The sequence below is a fragment of the Pholcus phalangioides genome, unplaced genomic scaffold, assembly GCF_987345545.1.
Source record: "Pholcus phalangioides strain wild (caught in Gottingen) unplaced genomic scaffold, Ppha-v1.0 ptg000007l_1, whole genome shotgun sequence".
Classification (NCBI taxonomy): Eukaryota; Metazoa; Arthropoda; class Arachnida; order Araneae; family Pholcidae; genus Pholcus; species Pholcus phalangioides.
The window spans coordinates 28,995,245-29,016,408 of NW_028301600.1; the positions used below are offsets into that span (position 1 = coordinate 28,995,245).

A 21,164-nucleotide genomic window follows, 5' to 3' on the forward strand; every position below is an offset into this window, starting at 1 on the left:
AAATGCCAAAAAGAATTTTTGCCATAAGCATAGATCTAGTTCAAATTGTTTGGTGCCATAAGTGAGGATTTTTGATCCATTTTTTGCAAAAAGATATGATTGCTGTGGCTCATGCATTCTTGTATGAACCTTCGGATAGCAACACCACTGCTATCCAATAGCTGCACCACTGTTAACGAGGAAACGTAAGCCCAAATTTTTGTCACAAACAAAATGGTGATTTTGGCCCTGGAATTGACCTGCTATAGCACTAACAGCGTGGCTAGTCAGTTTTCTGAATATTGGCATGGTTTTATGCATTTATTGGCTTTTTGACCAAATTTTTTGTGGTGCCAACATAAAAATACCTTTTGTAAACTATCATTAATTTTTTCCTTGTGTGAAGTTGATCGGCTGCAATCACTTCGATTATATCGACTGAGAACGAGATTGAGAGAGTTTTTCAACTTTTTTAGTCAAATTCTCGATTTGACTAATCTTATTCTTGCAATTGACACATTGCAAGAATCTCCATTGCAGCCGCGAACGTTTGCCTTACGTTTATTTTTAAAAGTTTCTGATAATGCATTGCCGTTGTGAAGCGTGCATAACTGTGGATGGTAAGAACTTTGAGCACTTGCTGTGAAACTTAACGTATACTCCTACCGTCTTCATGTAAAGTTACGCTAAATAAAGAGTTTTTCCACCCATTATTGGCGGGAAATATAAGGCGAACAAAGCTGCCATTTCTGCATTTTCATTTATCTTCCAGCTGATGGAAGATAAAAGATTCTATGATTAGAAACCCCTAGATTCCTTTGTGATTCTGTTTTGTTTTTGTGTTTTCTACCTCCCCTAAAACTTAGAGTTTTTAGGGGACTAAAAAATTGAGTTTTGAATCATGCGGTATAGGAAAACAACTTCAAATGGTCACAATGCAACTATGAACACCATCGCTTACTTTGATATTTAAAATTAAGATTAAAGATATAATATTGCATAAATATCACATGAAGCAATATAAATTCAATAAAAAAATTTTATGTGTTTTATTTTAATAAAATTTTATGCATATTTTTTCAATTCATTCAATATGATATTCTTTAAATATTTTTTTACTGGAACGAAAAAGTTTGTGTTTTTGTTGTTGATAGTTACTGCATTTTGATGAGATAAAACAAATCTATGAAGAAAAATTCTCTTAGATAAGTGTATTTTAGCCATATTTGTCACTGTCCTATAAGTAGACAATGGTAAAATATGCTACCGTCATCAGTGAAATATAATGCTACATTTTTCTCGCCTTCTATTATATTAAGAACGTTTTTGTCACCAGAGGATTATCTTTATCAGCAAAGGGGGTGGAGATTTAAAATTTTTTTTGCAGGAACCAGTTTTCTATGTAATCTGGTATCATGGGGGGGGGGGGGGGAGGATAATAGCTGCCTTTGCATCTCAGACACATGATTTGTGAGTTTTTATGAAAAAGGTACACTGCTTAGTGTTGTATTTGTGAGTTTTTATGAAAAAGGTATCAAGCTTATCTATGTTTTTTTTTTTACTTGTAAAAAATTCTGATGTCTCAGAAATTCCTTATTGCAAAAATCAAGGAGCTTTAGGTCATTTTATATTTTCAGACTATGACAATTCAAAGCCAGAAATGATAATTTTGCCTCCAAATCCATTGCTGTTGAATCTTAACCTGGTTAGTGATAATGAAGAAATTGATGATTCTGTTACATAAAACAGCAAACAGATAGCATTTGATTATTTAATTTTTGGTGAAATTGCAGGGAAAATTGAAATTTTAAGTAAAACTGGTGAAGAAACAGAAAAAATACAGAGTTCGAAAAAATGCACACAAAAATTCAAGTGTACGTTGAAGTCAATGTGTCCTGGAACAATCCAAATGTAATAAATTCTATGTCTGAGAAATCTCCGATTGAACTTTTTGAGAAACTTTGTAAATGATAAAGTTGTTTGTAAAAAAGTTAAACAAGTATTTCCACAAAATAGTCATTCCTTCAGAATAACCAGTAATGACTGCAAGCTCTGTTGGGGGATCTTTTTCCAGGAATGTCACATCTAGAAAACTAGGAGTAATGTAATATAAATGCGGACCTTATAAAACTTAAAATTGAATATAACATCACAAAAAATTCTAATGGATGTATAAAAATATTGGTAGGGCTCAAACACCCGATATTCTATAGGCATTGGGGAAACTATGTATGATAAATATTAGGGGCATGGCTCTCCCCCTTATATCCTGCAGCAGGGCCCCTACTCTAGGATATTTGGCAGGCCCGAAGGCAAATTTTTCTTGGGTACCTTTATATTGAATTAATAGTGTGGAAAAAGAAAACTAATAATTGTCTCCAGCTCCAACATTTTTTGGAGGCGTGGGGGGGGGGGAGCAGATACAAGCATATGAATATGCAGGATTTGTTAAACACATCAATTTGCCAATTGATGTGTACCAACCTACAACAATTTGTAAAAAATTTAATGTAGGCATGTACTTACAATGCTTTCTTCCGTTCCATCTATGTGAAGATATACAGTACAGCATTTTACCATTGTTCTACATTTAGGAAAGTCTAATTAATTAGCTATTAAATCCTTAATGAGTTTTTGATTCTATGTTTGTTCTTAGACCTAAATATGCAGATTGAAAATTTCATGAAAAAATAAATTTTGATTTTTCTTCTATGCTTGAGAAAATATGGGTTAAATGCTATTTAAATTTTTGCTTTTTATATTTGTCACACTTGTTCGAATAAGTTCTCTTTCCTGACATTTCTTATACATTTATTTATGCTTATATGATATGTATAGTGTAATAGGCCATATATATATATATATATAGTATAAATGTGCCACAATATTGTATTTCATTTTTTTCTCATTCACCACAATTAAACTAAATTTTATCCATGTACTTAAAATGAGAATCTCACTAGTACGAGTAAATCTCAAGTGATTGTCGGAGTTATTGTCAAAGATACAGAAATATGTGTGTTTATAGCGAGTTGTGAAATTAAAAAGCTTTTCCTATAACATCAACAAAACTCTTGAAAACTCCAGTTTTTCTTTCTCTCTTTTCAAGAATTAAAGTAAGAATAGATTACTGTCACTTGTTATCATGAACATTATGCTGAGGTAGGGATGTAAAATTCTCGAGAATAATCTTTTCGAGAATATTCTCTGGTTATACATTATAAATAGCTAATGAATATTCTTATCAATTCTTGATGAGAATATTCTCCTGTTATTTATAATATAGTTACATATAATATCCTTGAGAATATTCTCTGAAAGAACTACTTTCATAAATTACTGGGGAAGAATTCTTATAGAAAATAATAAGAATTATTCTGAAAATAATAATAGTCCTTCCAGAGAATATTCTCCTCAATGAGAATATTCTTCAGTTACCGAAATCTTTCTAGAAAGTATTATCAAGAATATATGTAATAACTTATTATAATAAATAATCTCGATAAATAACTTGAGAATAATAATTATTTTTGATAAGAATATTCTCTAGTAATTTATAATAGTAGTCCTTAGAGAGAATATTCTCAAGAATATTCTGTCCCCGTCAAGAAAATAGGAACATTGGAGTTTATAAACCACAATATTAAAGTTTGAAAGCAAGAAAATTAAACAACATGGGGCTGAATTGCACAACTTTTAAAGAAATGCGAGTGATACAGAAGTTAATTGTATGTGCATTGAAGAAAACAACAGTTCTGTATCTTAGAATGAAAGTGATTGTATAAGAATAGATTATTTTATCAATCAACTTTGGTTTAATTTCTTTTGTTGTGAACTTATTTCGGAAAATGTATCTAATTTTAAAATAACTTTTTAAGGTTTTAATCTAAAGGTTTCTAAAATTTTTAAAACCAAACTTTTAAATCCTCTCATCATGACCTGGAGAATGAGAATATTCTTGAACTAAAAGTTGCCATTGGGGATGATTATACCAAAAATTGTTTTGTTGTAAATGTTTCAGGTAATGAAAACTGATTTATATTTCACAATATAAACAAAATTAGTAAAAAAATTCAAATTATTTAAAAGAAAAATTAATATTCTCGATTATTCTCCAATTTTTACATTCAGGAGAATATTCTCACTTCACATCTCTACGCTGAGGTTCTTTTTAACAAAGGATGGACACAAGAAAATCCTTTTTTTAACTACATATTCTTAGGCTTTCCCATTTTACATACTGGATTTTCCATTTTTTTATTTCTAACAATTTGTTCCTTAAACTTCTTTCTGTTTCTCCCTGTTCATTTATATGTGTGTCTGAAAATTGAAGTTGATTGAGAGGACTTGCATGTTATAGATACTGTATTGTAAAATTTCATGTATAAAATATAACTCTTTTGTATATAATTAATTTTTTCTCTTTAATTTTTCAGAATAATCATGTGCATGCTTTGCGGTGATCCCTATTCTGTTGAGCATGTACTCGGTCCACTTTTAAATCATCAATGCTGTTTTGTCACAACTCCCCATACTATTACTTTGGAGACTTATTTAGGTGAATCAAAAAGGAGTGTAGAAGTCAGAGTCACATCTTATCATGGTGCAAATTCCTATAGAGATGAACTTGTACACGGTTTTGTTTTAGTCTTCTCTACTAAGCGAAAAGCATCTTTAGCAACCTTGAGGTAATATATTTGTTCATTCGTTTGCTACTGTAGACACCTCTCGTTTTGAATCACAAATAATGTTATTTGAGTAAGCATCTTTAGCAACCTTGAGGTAATACATTTGTTCATTCGCTTGCTACTGTAGACACCTCTCGTTTTGAATCACAAATAATGTTATTTGAGTATTGTTATCACTTACATCGAGTACAGACCGAGTGGATGGGAAGAACTTTGTTTCTAGTTATCAGGATTTCTGTTTTTTTTATAATTTTTCTTTGTTGCATTTTGAAGCTAAGGTTAAACCAGACTTTTTTCCCATATAAGTTATTGTTATGACTATAGACTATGTAAGACAGGTGCCTACAACAATTGATACAGCACAGGCAACATTTGACATTCTATTGAGTCCTGCGAACCATTTGGGTATACTACAGATACAAAGAGCTCAGCAATTCACATGTATCCCTCACAAGGTCATGTGTTGAAGACCCTGATATAGGTCAGGAGTTGTACCTTGTTGACAAACATTTCTGTACTTCATTCATGCTACTGTCATCAAGCCATAGTAGCAACTATGATCCATGTAGGTGTGGCACTGCATTCATAATAGACTTCCTGTAGTGGTAGGGAAATGAAAGTTTAGAAGAAAACAACATACACTTCAGTTGTTGGTCAGTTTCTTTCAGTTGACTAGATTCACAGTTCCTCAGATGAAAGACTTTTTCAAGGCATATATGACATGCCCATATAGTAAAAAAGTATCTTAATCTACATTAAAAAGGGATGCAAGAGCTGCGCAAAACTGTGCTGAAACGGTTCTCTTGCTACATGGTGTACCAAGGCACCAAATCCCTGCACATTTGCACCAATTCTTGTTTATGGTATGCGTAGGTGCTGCTGATGCTCTGTAGCTTGTCAAATACATGGAATTTAGGAAAAAGAAGCATGGAAATTTTGTTCACAGGATGCTTTCTTTCCGAGCCTAGGAAAAAGTATGGAGGAGAGAAACTTCTGTACAATTTTTTTGTTTTTTTACATCCCACCATCTATCATAATCATGCTACCCCGTGACCTTGGAAAGTAGTTCTACTGCTTTTAAGTACAAAGTCCTGTACTGTTATTGGTATAACCAACGGGCTATCAAAGTCCCTGAATGATGGGCTATTTGCTGAATTTTATGATTTCAGAGTTTTTTCTCCTCCAGGTTATATACTGAAAATAACAGTAATTTCGCAGCTACTTACCTGCACTCAGTGTAATGTATGGTGTAAATTTGCTTTATTTCCCACAAGATAGCACACATGCCTTTTTGAAGAATCAAAAAGGGGGATTTTTTGGTTCACTCATGTAAATTTTATTTATTTATTTAAAATACAAAGCTACAGGTTTAAACCCAATTACAGCTTGCAGTAAAAATAAAAATTAGCACAGAATAGAAAAAACGACATGATAAGGTACACAAAAGTCACATAAAAAGTATCAAATTATGCAAAATATAAAAATTCTATGCAAAGATATATACAACGCAATCACAGCAAAAATCTTCTAAAGTCTGTAAAAATTATTAAAGTCGGTTATCAGAATTGGGATGTTGCTTAACGTTGTATCAGAACACCAGCAGAACTATCAACTCTATGTGATGAATGGTTTGCATTACGATGCAAAGAATTGCAAGTAGTGACATCAGTTCAGAGAATGGATAGACACATTGGGCAGACATATTTGAACTTTGTAACCTTGAAAGCAGCCCAAAGTTCCAAATTTTGCCAGTTTTGGTGAAGGCTCTTTTACCTTTAGCACATGGTAATGAAGACAGTGAAACAGATTTCAGTGTTGACAAAAGTCTGCTTGAATGGTGAAAAATCTGTCCATCCAATGTATAATGCATTGGATGGACACACAAAATCTTATGTTCAAGGGTATGAAAAACTTGAAGTTATTATTGGGATGCTGAACTTCTGAAAGTGACTTGTGATTCGTAAAAAAATATTGTAACATGCTTCAGTCTGAGAAAACAGCAGGAAATTTTTTTAAAAATTCCATTAACGCAGACAGTGAAAGAGTTCATTGTTAACAAAAAAATAAAAGTCTGTTCGAACATTGAAAAATCTGTCCATCTAATGCTTTAATGGAATAAGACATAAAATCTTATGTTCAAGGGCATGAAATATTTGAAAAAAATTGTTATTGAGATGCTGAACTTCTGAAAGCGACTCGTGATTCGTAATCTATTAACATGCTATTAGGTTGAGAAATTGTTTAAGTAGATAAGGTATTTATATTTTTCTCATTTTTTGCATTTCGTTTTTAAATTTAATCATTCCTCCAAATTCTGCGAAAAGCTAACTTTTTTTTCACAGAAACGTGTATTATATTCTGCACTTCTTTTTGCTGCAGCAGGATGAATAAGATTGTGTTATTCAAGCAACAGAAATTCTTGCTGCCTAGGCTTTTATTATGCATGGTGTATAATTTGAAAAAGTCTAACAATTTTTATGCGTCATTTCAGTAATGCTTTACTAGTGACAGATAAGATACTTTAAAACAATTTAAATGGACTTTAATTTGTGAAGGAAATTTATTTAGAATTATCTGTTCTAACCATTTTTGGCATTTCACAGGAAAATTACTCCTTATATTGCAGATATAGTTCGTTTTTGATCCTGCTCCATTTTCAAAATTTCTGCTCCAGAAATGAAAGTTTGCTGCTTCAAAATACACTCATGTCCATAAATTAAGGATAATTCAGAATCACACGGAAATCGAAATCTAAAGTAAAAATTTCACCTGTAGAATTATCACACACATCTGCAAGAATGATATGCAAATTTCAGGAAGCCACCAGATGATGCCGATAGTACGCCACAATGACGAGAGTGTAAGAGGAGGGTATATAAGGAATGGTGGCAAAGAAGTAAAATTGTTCACAAGAGTTCTGTAAGGCGCTCAGTGCCATAAGCGAATAGTTATGACACAGAGGACGCATGTGGATGATTTTTTACGTGGTACAATTATCGGCCGCCTGGAATGTGGGCGTACTCAGATGGATGTATCCGAGGAACTTGGAATTGCCCAAAGTGTCATCTCTAGGCTTTGGCAACGATTCCAAAATAACGGAAATGTCAGTAGACGTTACAGTACAGGTCGCCCCCGAGTTACAACACCGAATGAAGACCAGTATTTGGCAGTAACTGCCAAAAGAAGCAGACGGAGCACAGCATCCGACCTGTCTCGTCAGCTATCTGCAGCCACGGGTACCACAGTTTCAAGGCAAATCGTGTACAGACGTTTAGGAGATATTGGTCTATATGCTCGCAGGCCTGTCAGATGTGTTCCGCTCATGGCAACTCACTGTCGGCAGCGATTAGCCTGGAGTAGAGAACATGCAATGTGGACATCGTCACAGTGGGCTTGTGTGATGTTTTCCGACGAGTCCAGGTTTAGCTTGCAGTCTGATTCACGTTAGACTTTCATATGGAGAACGCCAGGTACCCGTTACCACCAAGACAGCATCATTGAATGACACCGGTACAGTGGTGCAACATTGCTCGTTTGGGGTGGAATTATACTAGGTTCCAGAACAGACCTGCATGTTCAAACCAGAACCATGAAAGCCCAAATTTATCGGGACATTATTCTGGAACAACATGTACATTTGTTTAGGGGTGCCATGGGCGCAGAATTTGTGTTTATGGATGACAACGCTCGTCCTCACCGAGAAAACATCATAAACGAATGCTTTGAATCTGAGGATATAACCCGTATGGAATGGCCAGTATTCTCACCTGACTTGAATCCGATAGAGCATGTGTGGGACATGCTTGGCCGACGAGTTGCAGCCCGTCAACCACCTCCTACATGTGTACCGGAACTTCGGAGAGCATTGCTTGCTGAGTGGAGTGATCTTCCCCAAGATCAGATCGATAATTTGATATTCAGCATGCCTAGGCGTTAGCAAACTGTCTGTTAGCAAACCAAGTTATTTGTAAACCTAAACAATTTCTCCAAATGTAAATGGAATTAATTCATTCCTGGCACCTCCTGAAGATTTCTAGTATGAACTTTTACAACAGGCTGCTCTGAATAACATGGAACCAATATATATCATTAAACTAATACTGAACAAATAACCATAAATATGAAAGAGATGAAATGTAAACTAGTTGAAAATGACGCCATGGCCATGTCTGGTTTCGTTAGTATCCATAATCTTGGTGTCAAAGCCCTCACAATGTCTGCCTGCAACATAGTCTGGCAGTAATATCCTCCTTCAAGCCGAATTCATTGTTCTCTATGGAACTTTGCTGCCAAGCTTTGTCTATAAGGGGTCATTTTCAAGTATTACATTGGCAGATTTTTAGCCATTTTTTTAAACTCCCTTGTCAGCAAAATTTCATCAGCTCTGCCCCCATCTCCTGATGCATATTGGGATCAGAGAAGTACATGGAGGCGCACAATCCACCTATCTCCTCCCCAGATGATAAAAACTTTTTTGATGCAAAACAATATAAAAAAAATTAAAATATAGGAAGAAAATACTTTTATATGTTATAATCAATTTCTGTTAATTTCAATGCTGGTTGAATAAAAACTCAATTTCTCTAAGAAATTCATTGCAATCCATCGTTTAAGCCAGGCATCTTCAACCTGTTGCTCGCGAGCACCATGGAGAAGCACCCAGTGTGTTCAATGTTCATGTCCGATTTAGTGCTTGCGAGCACTTGATCAACATTCCAATTAAACACCTTGTACAAAATTGCATTCAAGGATTGAAATTATCCTGATTTCATTCATTTGTATGTCAAACATGCCATAAGGGTGCTTTTCTTTTGATGATGGGCACTGGCAGTACTCGCGACCCAATAAAACTGATGTTGGCTTCTAGTCTGCAATTATCAAACCCATTTGCTCACCAATAAGGTGTTAAGCAAGATGATTCGCTCCGATGGATGTTTTCATGATTCTCTGATGGTTTCATGTTTTCTCTGATGGACATTTCATGTTTTTTGTATCCTATGTATATAATATGACAAGTGTAAGATAACGGATGAGATGGCAGGGCCCCCCCCCCTCCAATTGCTTTTAAAATATACCTCCATCCCAATATGTTTACATACATACATCCATCTTAATGAAACCAAGAAACTTTTCTCTAACTCCCAATCCTATCGTGTCTGTAATCACCACAAAATTTGTTAATCGCGACAGTACCCAATTGTCCAGGGAAAATATATTGTAAAAATTTTGTATGTTTTTCTTTTTGACCCAAAATAAAGTGTTCCGGACTCTGCCACAAAGCTGGGCTGGGAGAGATTTTGGCAACGGGATAAGTCCAGTGGCAAAGAGTACTGCTGTTCATTCGTTCGGGCAGTGCTCGCGACTAAAAAAAAGTTGAAGACCTATGCCTTAAGCCTTTTGTGTCCTCTCCAAATGTTGATCTTGTGTATGCCTCTGATTGGATTGCCCTTCGAAAATATACATATGAAGTCTGACCACCACCTTTTAACACTGCTGCAGTGAACTTTGCTATGTATGAGCAGGGATTGTTTTTCACATGATTATAGACAGAACACACTATATTTTTAGCTTGTGGTTTAAATTAACCATTAATTAAAGAAGTGGTGTAGGTTGCCATTGCCATTTGGTGTGAATTACCAAGCATTTAGCTCTCATCATCATCATGGTTTCTCTAAATTCCAGAGATGTTGATCAGTCAATGGCAAGATGGTTGCTTAAAAACAACCAGTTGAGTAATTTGAAGTAATTCCTTTTTATTTAGCTATCAGTGCGATTAATGGAATTATTGCGGATGTGTCTGGTCTTGGCTAACCAATGACTTCAATTTTTTTCAGAGTGCAAGGTGGGCCCACACCACTTGAATAATAACTTGAATATAACTTGATAAATCATCGCGGCTTGTTTTCTCGTTCCCATCATATAGACACACTGTATGGGGGGAAGAGGAGGGGCTGGGACAATTCACCATTCACAAAAAAATTATATTGGTATAGGCAGCAGTAGACAAGTTTTCCTGATCACCATTCACACCTTCTGCGAACCACATCCCTTTTGTTCGAAGAGCATATATCTGCTTATGTACGGGAGTCCAGCAAATCATTCAAGGGCAACAAATATGACATGCTGAGTAAATGGTTTAGTCAACCCTCTCCCCAATAAGTAAGACAGGATGGTGGGCAGTCTGTAGAAGTCTGAGAGTCCATTGTTTCACTTCCTATATTTCCTTTCTTTTCAGTGCTTTCTCTATGAATATTCCAAACATTCCTATCCAGATCCTGGCTGTTACAGAGACAGGGAGTGCAAATGCGTTTTTTTCAAGCGATCTGTCACATCAACTTATTACTGAAGGAAATGCAGTTGCAGACAAGTTACAAGCACACTTTATGACTTCCAGCTCAACCTGCCAACAAAAAAGTATTCATACATCTTTTTTTCCTGCTTATTTCATCCATAGAAACTTTCAAACTGAAGAAATTTGTTCATAAAATTTTAAGCAGCTAATGTCTTGTTATATTTGAATATCATGTACAGTAAAACTTTGTTATAATGACACCTTGTCTATGACCTCAATAGTTTTTGGCCCGAATTGATTCCCATTAGAGAATAATGTTAATGAACCTTGCTTATAATGTTGATGAAAAGCTATTGCCTCAGATATAACGACAAATTTTGCATCTTTCTTGTTTCCGTTTCAGTGGCATTTTCCCAAGAAATTCATAAGATTAAAGCTGATCACAACCAGGGAATGTTGGTCCGTTGTTCTATATATACCCAACACTGAACAAAATTGATTTTCCATGTGTTTTATCTACAGCTACAATAGACATTCACAGTAAAATGTAGGAGCAAAATATAATTTATTTCAGAAATTGCACTGCTTTTTGTTATCAACATGAAAGAGTGCTCATCAAAATCAATTAGTACTCATTACGCAGAGAATTTAACATTAAAACTTTTTTTATTTTTGCTTCTAATAGCAATACTGGTGCAATGTTGTAATTCTATCACCACTGTCAAAAAAGAAAGGGAAAAAAATCGAACATTATTTTTCCCCTTTCATTTTGAAAATGCAACAAAGTGCACACACAGTAATTTTCTGCACAGAAAAACAAGTTTTATATTCTAGTCAGATGAGGTTGGACTATCTCAGTCCCCCACTTGCGATGTGTGAAAACTTATCATGGGTTGAAGGTCACTATAATTAGTTAATTTCTTGAATTAATGCATACAATTTTATTTTAGAAAGAAACATGACATCTATATTTGTTATGGGCATTTCTTTCTCAGCCGCCTCATTGGGTATTTTGTCTGTTGTGGCCTTGCATTTGTATTTAAAGTAAATACTTTGTGTGCGTAATATAATCTCGGAAAGGAACCAACAAAAAAGGCAAATATAGATATGACCACAATGTTCCTTTCTTTTTGCCACACAAATGGATGCTGTCTTAAGATGATGAATATTATCACAATCATGCTTACCGGGGATCTACTCAGGTTTAAAAAATCTTTGATATTATTGCATATATAGAAAAAGAATGGAAGGAATTCTACACTGATCTCCCCCCGTCATTTCCTAAATGAACTGATAATAAATATTGAGATATATTGCTAGTACTTCAGCTGTACATTGTTTAAATTTGTCATGAAAAGCCTATATGTAAAGAGATTAAATAAGTTTATGTATTAAGTATTTACACTTTTAGAGAAAGCTTGATATGTTTAAAATGCAAGAGAAAATGTGATATGGTTTTTTTTATTTTGTAGCTGCTTTTTACACACCTTTTTTCAAAGAAGTTTGGGAAAGAAAGCCTCAAATTGAAAAAGCATTCAGCTTGGAAGACTCTGATTATTCCATTGGTAGTAGAACTCCAGTGCCCCCTCCTGTGCCTTCTAGACAAGAATCTTATCACATACATAGTGGATCTTTAGAAGATGGGTGCGTGTAGGCATGTTTAATGTCTATTTCATTCAAGTTTAATGATTAAAAAATTGATGGCTATCAGGTATTTCTCCCCCAGTTTTCATAGAAAGGACTCCTGTCAGTTAAGTAAACATAATTCAGACAGTATATTTGTTTTCATGATTTACTGACTTCATAGAAGTTACGACTCGTATATGCTATGAGAAACGTCATAATATGATCAGATATGGAAAATCTGATCAGATATTCCATCTCGATTTTGTATGTTCAATGTATTTTACTTGAGCTGCAACTTAATTTGTGTAGCTATCATCTTTCAAGTACAGTATATGAATATGCCTTCTCATTTTTTCATACAAAAATTGACAAGTTTTTAAGACCAATAAAATTTAATTGGTCGAATGGTCGACCCATTTTGGCTCTATATACAATGGAGAGCCGTCATCAGGACCTCGTCAGATTTTCACACAAATGGGTCGCGGAGGGGTGATGTTCATGTCTGGTCAACCATAGAGTTCGCCTTTGTATTTGCTGCGTCCGAGTGGTCTTTGGATGCGAATTGGGGCACCATCCGTTGCAAAGTGTTGACAATTCTGTCTCGACTGAGGTTAATAAAGCCTGTCCAAGCTGACAAAATAGGTAGCGTGTTTCTTCCATTATTAACGAGAAAATCCTGCCATGTTCTGATGAAGTATCTCTCTTAAAACTGTCGCACCCGGGGGCCATTTCCTGAAGTTAAGAGATGCTACTGATGTCTCTACTTCAGCGCCTCACGCCACAGTGTGTGAATTAAGGAAGGCAGGGTCATGTCTCCAGTGGTGTAGATGGTATCATGCTTGCCCGGTACGCAAGAGGGCCTGGGTTAGAGTCCCGGGGGAGACATGATGACTTTTCTTTCCGAGTTGACCTCAGCATAATATCAGGGGTGCAAGAGCTGCGCCAAACTGCACCGAAACGGTTCTCTTGCTACATGGTGCGCCAAGACGCCAAATCCCTGTGCATTTTCGCCAATTCTTGTTTCTGGTTCGCGGAGGTACCGCTAATGCACTGTAGTGCGTCAAATACCGGGAATTTAGGAAAAAGAAGCATGAAAATTTTGTTCATGGGACGCGTTCTTTCTGAGACACGGAAAAAAAATACAGAGGGAGAAACTTAAAATTTTTTTTTCACTTCCCACCATCTACCACAATCGCATTATGTCGTGACCTTGGAAAGTAGTTCTACTACCTTGAAGTATAAAGTCCTATACTGTTATTGGTTAACCGGCAGGCTATCGAAGTCCCTGAATGAATATGCCGAATTTTCCGATTTCGGAGACCGTTTTTTCTCCTACGGGTTATATACTGAAAATTACGGTAATTTTGTGGCTGCCAACCTGCGTTCTAAGACCGCATACATCGAAAAGAGGATTGGTTTACTCGTTAATTTACCGACATTTTTCGAAGATCATTGGAAAAAAAGGAAGATCATTGGATCACAGGATTGGAAGATCATTGGCGGCTCGAGGAAAACGATTTCTACCCGTGCGGAATCTGTTTTTGGCGCTACTGATGGTGGGGTTTTTTTTGGTAAACAAAGCTTTTTTCACCCTTTCAATTCCATTCGGCACCCCTCTTAGAGCGGCGCCCAATATGGCCGCATGGTCCGCCACTGCATTGGTGGGGGAGGGGCATGCTCTTAATTATAGTCATAGGAAGGAGTTTACTAGGAGCATGTGCTCATTTTACATAACTTCTGTGAGATACCTTTTTTATATTAATGTCCTACCTTTCCCAAACATGTTGTTGGAGAGAATGAAACGTTTGCACACCCTTTCATGCATTGCTGGGATGGTACATTACTCCCTCACGTATTGCTGGGATGTTGCTCAACATTGTATCACCAACAGAACTATTAATTATGTGTGATGAATGGGTTGCACTACAATGCAAATAATTAGAAGAAGTGAAATCAGTTCAGAGAATAGATAGATATTGGGCAGACATATTCAAACTTTATAACCTTGAAAGTTCAAGCCCCCCAAAGTTCAAAATTTTGCCAGTTTTGGTGAAGGCTTTTTTATCTTTAGCACATGGTAACGCAGACAGTGAAAGAGAGTTCATTGTTAACAAATAAATAAAAGTCTGTTCGAACATTGAAAAATCTGTCCATCTAATGCTTTAATGGAATAAGACATAAAATCTTATGTTCAAGGGCATGAAATATTTGAAAAAAATTGTTATTGAGATGCTGAACTTCTGAAAGCGACTCGTGATTCGTAATCTATTAACATGCTATTAGGTTGAGAAATTGTTTAAGTAAATAAGGTATTTATATTTTTCTCGTTTTTTGCATTTTGCTTTTAAATTTAATTTCTTTAAATTTTGTGAGAAGCTAATTTTTTTTTCACGAAAACCCTTATTATATTCTGCACGCACTTTTTTTGCTATATCAGGATGAACAAGATTTTGGTGTTCAAGCAGCAGAAATTCTTGTTGCCTAGGTTTTTAGTATGCATGTTGCTTAATTTGAAAAGTCTCATAATTTTTATTCGTCATTTCAGTAATGCATGTTTTAGTAGTGACAGATAAGATAATTCAGAAAAAATTCAAATGTATTTTAATTTGTGAAGGAAATTTATTTAGAATTATTTGTTTCAACCATTTTTGACAAAACTTTTGGCATTTCACAGAAAAATTACTCCTTATATTGCAGATGTAGTTCGCTTTTAATTCTGCTCCATTTTCAAAATTTCTGCTCCAAAAATGAAATTTGCTGCTCCGAAATAGATGAGGGGCGCTTGCACCCCAGTAATATCTGGAAAAAAAACAGTTTCCTTGATATCTTGGGCTGCGAAAAAGCCATCTATTTCTCTCAAATACAGATTCAGTTAAAGATTTTCAATGATATGAATGCTTGCACCAATAAAATATCCACTTTGCAGGGCTCCCACTAGTCCTACATTTTGGTAAAATGTCCTACTTTCTCGGTTTTGTCCTACTTTCTAGTTTTTGTCCTACTTTTCCTACTTTTTTTACCAAATCCTATCAACAAAATGTGTGTAATTGATTTTAATTGAGCAGAAAATCAGTGATATATTGCCAAATATTACAAATGATGAATGAATGCAATTAATGATTCTGCCAAAGCAGGAATTTTATCATTTTTAAGGTTATTTGGAGGGGGGGGGGGGTGTATGTGGACCAGTTGGTTGATTAATTTTTCATTTGCTTAGTTTGAGGGTTCAACAAGTATAGTAGTCATTAAAAACTTCTGTCTGGATGGGAAAAATAATTTTGTATTTATTACTACGTGGTCTTGGACAGTAACTAACATTCATCATTCAAAATTATGGTGCAAATAGGTGAAACAACAGTTTGCATCTCAAAGCAGTTGGATACATAGGCCTATTCTAGATTTGGTGATTCTGGTGCTACCCAATAGCATTCAGTTGTCTTCTGTATTTTTAAGGCATGAAGAGGCATAAACAATATTTACAATGCTCAGCAAAGAGCTAGAAATGAAAGTGCTTCATTTGTCAAAAATGATTACACTGGCATTGAATAGTAAAATGTGAACAAATCCCTTTAAAAAATGGTAGACAACGCAGTAAAATAGGTTCACTTTGCCTTATTTACATCGGATCTTGATATCTACACATTTTGCACTGTGCTTTTGAAAGTGGTCTCGAAGGAGCGTCATTTTTAAAAAACGTAAGTCTTCAAAATTTGCTGTGCCTTGTCGAAGAGAGTTGACAAGCTCTGCACTTTGGAAGACTCCAAAAAAAGAATGTAATATATATGAGGAGAGACAACAAAGAATTATCTGTGGTTGCTAGTACACTGTTATGGCCAAAAATTGGTTTTGTAACCAAGTCATTTATCATTGCTTTGGCTTGAGTCAATCTTATAGGAAACTGAAATAGTTCTATGAAAAAAAAAAGTTAATAAAAAAAAACTTTTTTTGCAAAAAAAAATTTTTTTTAGGGTTTTTTTTCCATCATGCTATGATTATGTTGTCTAAGGGGGTTACCCTCCCCCATCCTACTTTTTATTCCTGCGTTTTCCTACTTTGTCTCGTTTTTTGAATGGGAGCCCTGACTTTGTTAGTTGGATTTTTGCACTAATCATCAGAATTACTGTCACTAGGGCCCAATAAACTTATGTGCACCTCAGTCTTTTTTCAGATGTACCTACACTTTCTGAATTTCTTTGGACCATTTGATATAAAATGAAAGATTCAGCCAAAATAGGCTACCTTTTTTTTTTCCAATACATTTTCTATGTTTTCAGAGGCATGCGTTCTTTCAGTGCACGACTCTTAGCATCAAGCTGAACAGTCTAGGAGATTATCTTCTACATCTGCATGTATCAGACAAAGAAATGAGCTGACCAAATCGAAAATGGATGGAGACACTTATAAACCTGATTGGGTTGTGTCAACACGAGCTTTTTAGTAGACTAAAGTTGGTGTTGGTTGTGTACATAATGTGAAATAAGATCTTCAGCATCTCTCATCTTCCTGTAGATTCTCATTTTCAATTAAAAATGGTGATTTTATATATAGTTATGATGAATTTCAAGAAAATTGACATTCGGCTGTTCAGCCAAATCACCATTCGTCCCGTCCCTAATTTCAATTCTGTTTCAAATATGAAATGATTACTGCTTAGATACCATTTGTATGTTAAGCTACAATGATTTTTTTTAAAGCAAGACCTTTTTTAGTTAAATTGAGTAGTTCTTTTAATTTTTATTTTAATCAAGCACAACTATTATAAAAACAATTATTTTTTCAAATAAATGTTGGTTAAACTAATTTTGTTAACTAAACTTGTTATTATTTTTTTAGCCTAGAAAGTATAAAAATGGACGGGAGTCAAAATGATACCATTATTTGTTAAGATTTCAAGTAGTGAGTGTTAAATGCCCCAAAGCAGAATATGCCGAAATGTGCGACGCACGTCTCAGAACAACCAGTGCTGTTGCAGAACAATCTGGAAGAATTTTAAGAAAAGTGTAGAAAAACGCTATTATGTATATTCAAATTTTTACCACAGAACATTTTTAGTCAGCTGAGGGCTCATTGCCGAACATCGCAAAACATTCTGCTTTGGGGGTTAAATGCAGATATACTTTTCTGTTTATCTTGAAAAATTCATTTGACATCGTCCCTATTATTTTTGAATAGGATTCAACAATTACTTCAATTTCATTGTGTTTTTTTGCATCTGAAAAAAAGGTTTCAAGTTTATTGATTGGTAATATATGATTTTATTAGTTGAATAATATAACTGTGGAGGATGCTCATTTCTGTGGAATATTTAAAATAAAGGCAACATCATTGGAAGTACTTTTTTTTGTTTGCATTTCATTTTAAATATCTTTTATTATATGTAGTGGAGATTCTGAAGGTTTGTATGAGCAGTTGCCGGTTGAAAGTGGTCAAGGTCCGGAAGATGGAGCAATATCACCTACAGCATATATTGATGGTGCTCCTTTGAGCCCAAGTGATGATAGCGATTTGTATGCAAGTGTTTTTAATCAGGAAAACGGGGAACATTTGGTTAAACCCAGCCAGATTAAAAACAGAAGGAGCTTACAGGCAGGTGAGTAAAGAATGCAAAAGTGTGTGCAATAGGTCTTAAAAAAAACTTAATTTGGTAAAAATTTTTTTTTTTTTTTTAAATTACATAGTTGTGCTGCATCAGCACAGTAAGTCTCCAAAATTAGGTTTTTAAAAATATAAGTGTAGACGCAGATAGACCAAGAAATGCAGCTTACTTATGTTTTATGAAGAATGCAATGGTAGTAGTCTTGTGTGTGGAGTTACATAATTTAAAATAAATTCCTTTTAGATTCAAAAATATCAATATTCACAAACCATAGAAATTCAATGTTTTGTGTTATATTAATTTCATTAATAATACATCTCTTATCTACTTTTTTGGAGTTTATTTTCTCAGATATAGATTTTATCAGTTCTTACTGAAAACTCTAGGATAGCAGTGATAAAATATATTTACTGATTATGACATCCATTTGTTAAACCATGATTCTGTGACTGAAAAATGCATTTCAGTCTTGGTTGTGCAATCAGTTCATATTTATTTTTTCATTCCCTTCTTTACAATTCAGAGTCTTCCTTTATTAATTTTATTTACTTTATATTGTTAATTTCATACATTTCTTTTTTTATTAGCATGGAAATTCTGCAGTAAAATTAAGATGCAATGTAGAATTTTATTTTTATAGGAAAAGTCTGGCTTAACATCTTAATAAAAAAGTGGAATATATATATTAAATACATTTAAAGAAACAACATTTATAACTTTTTCAGGTGTTTGTTATCTGGCAGTATCAAAGTTAACTTGTATCAGTGATTTCAAATTATCTCAAAAGTTTTATTTGGGCACATTTTTGTAACCAATTTTTTTCCTGTTATATCTCTTATCGCTCTTTTGGTCAAGTACAAGGGTGTACCCAAAAGTAACCGGAATTATTTTTCTATAAAATTGTATTGAACTTGACAATCATATACAGAGTGAATCCGACCTATTCTGCCAAAGGGTGATAGACGAGCCTAAATGAATCATGAAACACCTCACCAACCCTATCAAACAGTTTTCAAGTTATGGTGGATAATCGATTATGGGAAAAAATGTGTCAAGTCTAAAAAACCTGCATTTGTGAAGTTTCTAAGAGGCCTAATGCAAACTAAGCACATATTTGGAAAAAACGAAAAAAAATCCTATAAGATGACATTATTTTCATCAAAACATCTGGATTTATTGGTGAGCTGAAAGCGCTGAAAGATTGGCAAAGTTCAAAATCAAATTGTCATCAAAATTTTTCATCGCTAATGACGCAAATACCATTCTGGCTACAATCGGTCAAATTTACCAAAAACTTTTCCAGTGCACCAGCTTTAGAAAGAACCTACAATAAACCATATCAGTGTTTTGGTTCAGGAGGAAATTTAGCCTTTTGTTCCTAATACTTCACTGAAATCAACGTTTCTCAAAGTAGATATTTGACAAAAATTCGGAATTGGCGGTTACAGATTTTGGTGACAAAATTAGATTTTTCAGAAAAAATCATAAGGTGACATTACAGGATCATTGACATCTACTGGATAACTGTATTTTATGATGAGCTTCAATCGCTTAGAGATTGGTGAAGTGAAAAATCGAAATGTCGCCAAACCCTACTGAAATTACTTCAACGAATGCAGATTTCAGTGATGTATTGCACACAAAGGGCTAAATTTCTCTTGTACCAAAACACTGATATGATTTATTGTAGGCTCTTTTGAAAGCTGGTGCAATGGACAAGTTTTTGATAAATTTGACCTATTGCAGGCAAAATGGTATTTGTCTCATTGGTGATGAAAAATTTTGGCGTTAATTTGATTTTGAACTTTTTCAATATTTCAGTGCTTGTAGCTCACCAATAAATCCAGCTATTTTAATGAAAATTATGCCATCTTATAGGATTTTTTCGTTCTTTCCAAATATGTGCCTAGTTTGTGTTAGGTCTATCAGAAACTTCACAAATGCAGGTTTTTTTAGACTGACATATCTTTTACATAATCGATTATCCACCATAACTCAAACAGTTGGAGATATGACAGGGTTGGTGGGGCGTTTCATGATCCGCTTGGGCTCGTTGATCATCTCCTTCGTTTGGCGGAATAGGTCGGATTCACCCTGTGCATTTGAGTACCTTTGAAAGTAATCTCTGCTGGCCCCAATGCACACTTGTTCAAATGTTTTTTTTATAAAAGCTGTGAACATTTCAGTTCTTTATCTGGAACACTATTCCAGGCTCTCTGTAAATTATCTTTCACCTCATCGACATCAGTTCCATTACTGAACTTTCTTTGTCTGTGAGAATAGAAAGAAGTCACTGGTAATAAGACCCAGCAGTTGGGTGGATGATGCACTAGCATCATCTTGAATTTCATCAAGATGTGTGAGATGAGACCCATGTGAGCCGGCACATTTTTTTTTAGTGGACATTTGTCTTTCTATTCTTGTTTGAGCATTCAAAATACCAATTCGGTAGACAAAAGTATCTTTCTGAAGCATTTTGATAAAATTCATTATCAGGTAATCAATGAATAATTTGTTCATATGATGGTCATTTGGTGACCTTCATAATCAAAGTCCTTTGATTTCTGCTCTTTAATGGATGTTCAGGTCATTACAAGTCTTGGTCACAGGGTGTAATTTTTAAAATGTGAAAACCATCACAAATATGTGGCATACTCAAAGTACCAACTGAAATTCTTGTTGCTTTATAATAGTGGTCTCAGCTGTGGTCTTTCCAGAGGAACAATTGCCCCCATATTCTCAGTCTCTGTGGCAATATTTAAAAAATCATAGGATACTGGGACTACAGACAAAGGAGCACCAAGAAACAAACCACTTCACATAGGTGACACTTGGTATAATAGAATGGGGGAACTCTAAGCTAACAATGCCTGGCGGCACAATCTGCAATTGCAGCATATGCGGTCAATGTTGCCATTCCAGTTATTTTTGGGTACTCCTATGTAGTTTCTCAATTCCCTATCAATTTGCATTTTTATATGTT

The 21,164-nt window shown here is 34.8% G+C and overlaps 1 protein-coding gene across 14 annotated transcripts in view; it reads left to right on the forward strand.

Moving 5' to 3' along the window:
• Positions 1-21,164, forward strand: part of RhoGAPp190 (Rho GTPase-activating protein 190) — a 231,649-nt gene that overhangs the window by 77,573 nt on the left and 132,912 nt on the right. For all 14 annotated transcript variants that reach the window (XM_089232991.1, XM_089232992.1, XM_089232978.1 and 11 more), the window contains exons 12-15: positions 4,416-4,667; positions 10,903-11,081; positions 12,432-12,603; positions 17,967-18,175. In XM_089232991.1, coding sequence (XP_089089117.1) covers positions 4,416-4,667; positions 10,903-11,081; positions 12,432-12,603; positions 17,967-18,175 — 812 coding nt within the window. The remainder of the gene's footprint in view (positions 1-4,415; positions 4,668-10,902; positions 11,082-12,431; positions 12,604-17,966; positions 18,176-21,164) is intronic.